This window comes from Armigeres subalbatus, chromosome 2 (assembly GCF_024139115.2).
Source record: "Armigeres subalbatus isolate Guangzhou_Male chromosome 2, GZ_Asu_2, whole genome shotgun sequence".
NCBI lineage: Eukaryota > Metazoa > Arthropoda > Insecta > Diptera > Culicidae > Armigeres > Armigeres subalbatus.
Window position 1 is genome coordinate 452,349,266 of NC_085140.1, and position 7,847 is coordinate 452,357,112.

At 40.9% G+C, this 7,847-nt stretch overlaps 1 protein-coding gene across 1 annotated transcript; it reads left to right on the plus strand.

The window, feature by feature from the left end:
* The first annotated feature begins 5,812 nt into the window (after window positions 1-5,812).
* LOC134210462 (keratin-associated protein 5-4-like) lies at window positions 5,813-6,277 on the plus strand. Its single transcript, XM_062686511.1, has one exon. It carries the CDS (start codon window positions 5,813-5,815, stop codon window positions 6,275-6,277), a length of 465 nt encoding a protein of 154 aa, XP_062542495.1.
* Window positions 6,278-7,847: the final 1,570 nt, after the last annotated feature.

The window sequence follows — 7,847 nt, forward strand, 5'->3', positions numbered from 1 at the left end:
CTTTCACCAAGTCCTCTGTTTATCATGCTATTTTTTGCTAGTTTCAATAAAAGTATGTTTGTGGCAGTCCCTTGTTCTTCTACGCTTGAGTTCCAAGCTTTACAAAGAACAATCTCTTCATTTCACAGCAGATTCGATTAATTTCATGGCAGTTCGAGGCCCACAGTTCACCTTTGAATCTGAGAAATGTGTGGATAAATATGGCCAGTTAGAAACGATTGTTAGGAAACATTTGGTACCTTATTAACCACTATAGCACAGAATTTTGCAAACGATTTAACCAATGTAGTTCCTGTGTTGTCCAAAGTTTATCGAAAAAGACTTGCAGCTAATAAGATAATCCACTGAACAATGAGCAATGTTTTGTTTATCTTATATTTCCAATTATCGATTTAATATTTTCCGTAGTTATTCCTGAATTTTCCATCAATGGTCGTGATGCCATGCTGAAAATCTAAATTCTCGATTTCATAAGAGATTGATCGGCCATAATTCCTGGTTATTAACTACTGTGCGTCGACGACTAGGATGACACTTCAAGTGTGCCAAATCCTGCTCGCAAGATGGATAGAAAAGAATATGTTTACCTATATGCAAACATTTATACAGTGCGGCGGGGCAGATGGAGCGTAGGACAACCGGCTGAAATGAGAGATTGTGCGCTGGCCAAATTGATTAGAGACACGCCGGCTTTGACTGATAAGAAGGTGGGTTGGGGTGGATGACAGAGCGTGCCATATCTGGGTCACAGATGATTCGATTCGGCTCACGGAGCCACCGAAGAGGTGGGATTATCATCCCGTCCGCTTTGGGTTTAGGTTGGTACATTCGGACTAAATCCTCGGCGTAGTGATTTGTGCGATGTTAGATTAGACTAATGATATAGGATTGAAGCAAGCTCTGTGGATGCATTGATAGTAACGTTATGAATAACAACAACAACCAAGCGTCTCCATGGTAATAGAAAAAAATGGCTATGTGTAAAGCATAAATACACTAGCCCCACAAAAACCAATCGCCCACAGTTTTTGAATCGCTTGAGTTTGAAAAACAAAGATAGAATCAAAACTGCTATTATTTTTGCTTTTTTGTGCCCGAGTAAACACATATGTTGTGTGGCAAGGACAGCCCAGGGAACCAAGAATCTTTCCCACTTGAAAACATACGTCGTCTACGTCGGACCGAAAATCGATTGAATATCTCGAATATCACCGTATTAGCAAGAACCGGTAAATACACCCAAAAAAACAAATCCTACAATTATTGTATAAATCCTTGGTATATACAATTCTGCAAGTTTTAATACAAAAAATGTAAACTTTTTATACAGATACTTGATAAAAATTATACGATTCTGTAATATTTCAATACAACGATTGTATTAAAATCTTCCGAAGTCTTATACTATCGACAGACATATGATTTCCGTACAATGATTTTCGTATCACGCTGTACGCGTACAGTGGAAAGATGACACACATCTTTTCTTTCTACTGTTGTATCTATTTGACAGTTTGTTTTGAAAAATCATAAACTGTTATTATAGTTTTTATGAGTATTACACAATATTTAGCCATATATTTTTTTACAAATTGTGAATTCGCGTCAGCAGTTTATTCGTCGATATGAAAACGTCATAGTTTTCCAATTCTTCGTATAGGTATTTTAGCAGAAATATGCGAGTTCTTGCAAATATTCCGCTGGGCAATTATTTCTGCGGACGGTAATCACTCTATTCTATGGTTTGGAGTGATTTGAGCATCCATAAATTACGTAACGCTTGGAGGTGTATGGAAGGTGTATTGCCCGTAATGTGACAATCCATACAAAAAAATTAGAGACTTGAATAAACTTGAGGGGTTGAAAATGGCAAATTTTTGCGTTATGTAATTAACGGATCTTCCCTCAGTGCAAACGGCACTGATCGTTTGATTCATTTGGACATTTTGAAGGATAAAGCCAGCACCGTTCAATTGGGTCATAAATCCTGTAACAGGTTTATTCGGAAACGGAACTCCGGGTTTTTCAAACACTTATTTACTTCGCGCTGACTACCGTTTATTTCTGCACTCCACTTTTATCTCCACGAGATCCTCCTCTCCTCTCCTCCCTCCCTCTCCAAACACTACAGATCCAATGATATGGAAATGCTAATATCATCCTCCAAACTTAGACGCACATGTTCATGATAGAATTAGAGGCGAAAGTATAGAATTGATAGTTCCGTTAGGATACCGCAGGCATGAAGAATGTTTTTATAGAAGTCGATATATCAGCTTCTACACCAGTGGAGATATATCAGCTTCCACACTGATATTCTTCCCTCCCCCTTCATACGGGAGCTTGGCAGAAGGAAGGTCGTGTGATATGTGCCATCACAAATATTGCCCTCCGCTCGCTTTCAAATCGACTTCTATAAAAACATTCTTCATGCCTGCCGTATCCTAACGAAACTATCAATTCTATACTTTCGCCTCTAATTCTATCATGAACATGTGCGTCTAAGTTTGGAGGATGATATTAGCATTTCCATATCATTGTAAATCGTTTAACTTCACGTAGAAGTAACACACACAAAATCATTAATTTAGACTACAGATCCAATATTGAATTTGTACAAAACATTCTTCCCATCTAAAAAAGTAGATGTTGACTAATGGCAAATCAAAGATCCCGCATACTTCCCAATCCCCAGACATCATTCCAATTAGAACCAATGGGATCCTTGCACAAAATGTTCGAAATCACACGATGCAGAACTCAAACCATTGAGTATCATGCACAAGTGACGGTAGATCTTCCCGGAAACAACCCAAGAACTGGCAAAATCAATAGGAAGACATCTTCAGAGCGAAATTGTAACAAATAATGGGCTTACGAATAATTATTTTGCCAATTTTTTGCCAATATAATCCGGAATTGCGGAAAAACTAATTTTACTCAGTCAGCTTGCAAATATTTGTTTTTATTTCATATGTCAAACGGCGTATTTGACATTTCAAAACAACAAATTATGTTCTGTTTCGTACAATACAACGGTCGAAGGGCAGGGTACGGAAATCATCGTGCTATCGTGATACCAGCGTGATTCTGGGTGACAGACATATGATTTTATGCTGTACAGTGATATTGGTATCATATATGTGTCACAAGTATTAAATGCCAAATTATAGTACAGTTTCTGTAAGGTTCTTATGCAGAACTGTATTAAAATCAACCATCCACTTATTGGGTGGCGATACTCCTATTAGCCATTGTAAGCCACACCTTTTCATTAACGATGTCAAATGGTTTAACAAACATCACAATGGTTTTGATCATCTGAACAACTTTAAAAAAAAGACGAGTTTTGATATCCTACAGACTTTGAAATATGTAACCTAACGGATATTTCTTTGGCAGTAGTGCAGCCACACGTTTAAATTAAATTGGGTTTAAATCGGCTATCATTTTAGATTTCTATGGAGTTTGCACCAAAAATAGTGAAAAAAATAAAAATTGTTCTAGATCCCCCGATAGAACATTTTAGTTTACCCACTATATGAAAGAGGAGAGTATATACTTTTACGTGGTGGGTGTTTCAGAGATACTGATTTTTGAAAAATAATATTTCCTCATAGACACACCGTGATCCTACTAAAATATTTATCTAAAATGAATTATTGTTTACATAATAAAATAAAATATTTTCTATTGACAAATGTGAGGGTGAGATATAATAGAAATTGGGTAATCCACTCTGAGCGTGCATTAATGACAGAATCTTTTATTTAAAAGAGGGGAAGTCGACGAAGAGAATCCTCTCTTGCGACATTCGCCCTTATTCCAGATAGAGCTTGAGATATGCAAATATCATCCGTATAACGGTTCAGTTGCCAACATTGACCAGTGAATAGCAGGCCATGACTTTGCCTCTTTCCTCGTCGGGCACGCCCGGAGTTGCACGCTCGGGAAGACAGCACACCAGCGGTCAAATCAACGGATAGCTGGTTCGGCGGAATTAGGCCACACATTTGGTGTTCCTGCCAGGTTGTTCCTGGTTGGAAATTATTGTTCTGTAAGTATCCTGTGGGCGTGATTGGGACATTTTTTCTTCGGTTTCGACTTGTGGTGTCGAAGGGAAGCTCGCCGGAATGATTTGTTTTCTCATCGGTTTCGCCTTGTAATGTCGAAGACACTCTGGAAGCGTCCGATTGAATGATTTGTTCATCGGTTTCGACTTGTGATGTGGAAGACGCTCTGGAACGGCGTCAGCTTAAATGATTTGTCCATCGGTTTCGACTTGTAGCGTCGAAGACGCTCTGGAAGAGCGTCGGAACTAATGATTTGCTCATCGGGTTCGACTTGTAGTGTCGATGAAGCTCTGGAAGAGCGTCGTATTTAATGATTTGTTCATCGGTTTCGACTTGTGATGTTGAAGACGCTCTGGAAGAGCGTCGAATTGAATGATTTGCTCATCGGTTTCGACCTGTAATGTCGAAGACGCTCTGAAAGAGCATCGGATTGAAAGATTTGTTCATCGGTTTCGACTTGTGTTGTCGATGAAGCTTTGAAAGAGCGTCGAATTGAATGATTTTCTCATCGGTTTCGATTCGTTTCCAGATTGAATGATTTGTTGTTCTTATCGGTTTCGATTAAACATGATTTGTTTTCAGAATAAATGATTTGTTTTCTCATCAGTTTTCTGCTTGTGTTGTCGAAGGTGCTCTGGAAGAGTATCGGATCGGATTGTTGCAGATTTGATGGTTGTGTAGAAGAGGGGCGGATTGCTCACGTCAAAGAAACGTTAATGCGGTGGACCAGCAGAACGCAAGGTTTCAAATTTAAATTTCAAAGGTGTTGTGTGAGAGTGCCGGACTGATTGGCTTAAGCTGGAAGGACCAATACATAGTATGTTTGGAGAGCCACCGATATTGTTTTGACTTTTTCCGTTGGAAGGCCATCAAAATTGTATTGGATATGGTCTGCCGACTCGAATTTGGTTTTGGATTACAATGCTGGATATATTTGCAAAAAAAAAAGAAGGAATACAGATGGAGGATCATGAACATAAAAAAAGTTGATAGTTCAGAAGGCTCAGAAAAAAAGGCTGGATTAATTTGTTTAGTAAATATGCACTTGCGTATGGATTGGAAAATCGTATCAAACGTAGGATTGAAATATTTGATTTAGAATGATTTTGAATATGGGAATTGAGTATGGATATTGGATACAATAATTAAACTTGGCAGTAATGTGAGAAAAAAATTGCGTGAAAAAATTATGTAAATAATTGTTTTATGAAAATCGTAAGTCAATGTTTTTTTCTCTTTTTTGATGAGGGAAGAAGGGAAATGTGAGAGTGAGATATAATAGAAATTAGGTAATCAACTCTGAGCGTGCATTAATGACAGATATGCAAATATCATTCGTATAACGGTTCGGTTGCCAACATTCACCAGTGAATAGCAGGCAATGACTTTGCCTCTTTCCTCGTCGGGCATGCCTCACACAACAAACACAAAAAATGATAGCAAATCTGTTAAGAAATCAATTTTTCTTGTACTGTATAAATACTTTCCTTCTTCACTGTGTACAAATTGTCGTATGCCTTTCTGTACCATAATGTCATTATTTAATCTTTCAATTGATTACTTATAAAACCATCGCTAATGTACAATGTAGCTTCAGGGTGAATACCGATTGCAATGCAGGAGATAGGTATCAGTTTCATTCCTCTGCTGGCTAAAGCAGGAATAAATAAAGAAGGCGGTTAGCCTAATTTAACAGGTTATGGGCCCAGGATCCTATTCCCAGCGAGATACCAAGGACGATGGACCAGAAGGACGATTTGGCTGTGGGTAGCAGCCAGGATGGAGTGGCCGCGGGTAGCAGCCAAGGACGAAAGACTGGAGCAATTCGAAAGACAGCGGCTGGTGGAAGCCGTAACCAGGACGAAGCGGCTGGTGGAAGCCGTAACCGAGGCGAAGCGGCTGGTGGAAGCCGTAACCGGGACGAATCGGCTGGTGGAAGCCGTAACCGGGACGAATCGGCTGGTGGAAGCCGCAACCGAAGCGAAGCGGCTGGTGGAAGCCGTAACCGGGACGAATCGGCTGGTGGAAGCCGCAACCGAAGCGAAGCGACTAGTGGAAGCCGTAACCGAAGCGAAATGACCGGTAGAAGCGGTAATCATGACCAAGCAGCTGGCAGAAGCCGCACTCGGGATGAAGCGGTTGATGAAAGCCGCAGACGAGACGAAGCGGCTGGTGGAAGTCACAGCCGTGACAGAGCGACTTGAATAAGTCGCAGCAGAGGCGAAGCTATGGCTGCAGATCGCAGCAGAAATATAGTGGCTAATGGAAGCCTCGACCAGAACAGTGACGTTGATGAAAATCTTAATCGATTTCAAGCGGCTGGTCGAAGCCGCGGTTGGTGGCAGGATGGGGAAAGTAGCGACGATGAACAAAATGAAATGTCTGGAAGAAATTGGTTCAGCAAAGTGTCCAGTGGCAATCGGTTCGCAGGAGTAACTGGTGGAAGTGAGTCATACGAGACAAACCGAAATAGCGGACTGCGTACTAGTTATGTCCCATCCATAAAAGTGACCGCACGAAATGGTTCTCGTGTCGCAGAGCCAAAAAATAGGATGACAGATCCTATGGTGCCAAATGCATCCACAGTGATGCTTATAGAAAGACGGAGTCAGATGGTTGGGATATTCGAGGGAGATGAGCGAGAGTTTACTGCGTGGAAATGGCGCCTTACGCATCATCTCTCACGTCTCAAGCTGGATTATACTTTGCTGCGTACTCCTAGACAGGAGCCATACGGACAGGCAGATCCCAATGCATCGCCACAAGAAGAAGCACACCGACAAGTGTTGTACCAGAAACGCTGCGAAGACGATTGTGAGGCAATCGATGAAATTATTTTCACGATTGGAAATAAACCTCTTCAGAAACTAATGCATTGCCAATACGCCAAGGAGTGTATGGATGCACTGTCAAATGCATACCAAAGAGGTGGAACACTGGTGGCCATTTCCCTTCGTCGTCAGCTGTTCAGATTGGGAGATCGCCAATTCCGCTCCCTGAATGAACTATTCAAAGAACACTCAAGACTCTGTATGGAACTGGAGTATGCAGACCCTCAAGCGACACACATGGAGAAAATTCAAACGCTACTTGGAGCAATCCCTGGACGCATGCAGCATGTGGTGGCAGCAATACTCATGCTCCCGGAGGCGGTCCTGAAGAAGAAACCAATTGATGACCTTCACCGTATGCTTCTGGATGCCGAATCTCTCCAGCGACCACAGAGACCTCCATTGAATGTGGCTATGGTAGCCAATCCGAAAGATAACATCCAGTGTTTCGGATGTCATCAGATGGGACATTACCGGAACCGATGTCCGAATGAAGAGAAGAAAAGAAAATCTATCCGAAAAAAGTTCAGCCAGCCAAACCTTGATAGAAAAGAAAGAGAACACGCGTTAATGGTAACCACAAGTATGGTGAACAAGAGGCGATTCGTGATTGATTCTGGTGCTTCAAATCACATGATTAACAATGATTCCATCATGAGTGATGTAGAAAATCTTGATGTGGAAATGGTTGTTACTACTGCAAAGAAGGGTGAACATTTGAAGGCTACTAAGAAAGGGTCAGTAGCGCTCAAATCAGTTGTTGGAGTAAATAAAATCAAAAAGTTGAAACTGTATAACTGTCTTTTCATTCCTGGGCTGCAGGAAAATCTGATTTCCGTAAAAAGAGTTGTTTCTCAAGGAAAGGAGGTTCATTTCTTCAACAAGACTGTCGTTATCCAAGAGAAATCTGGTGAGGTTATCGCTAGAGGGCAATTACTGGATG

Excerpts from the sequence above, each read along its gene's own strand:
- LOC134210462 (XM_062686511.1), top strand. The coding sequence starts at position 5,813 with ATGGACCAGAAGGACGATTTGGCTGTGGGTAGCAGCCAGGATGGAGTG.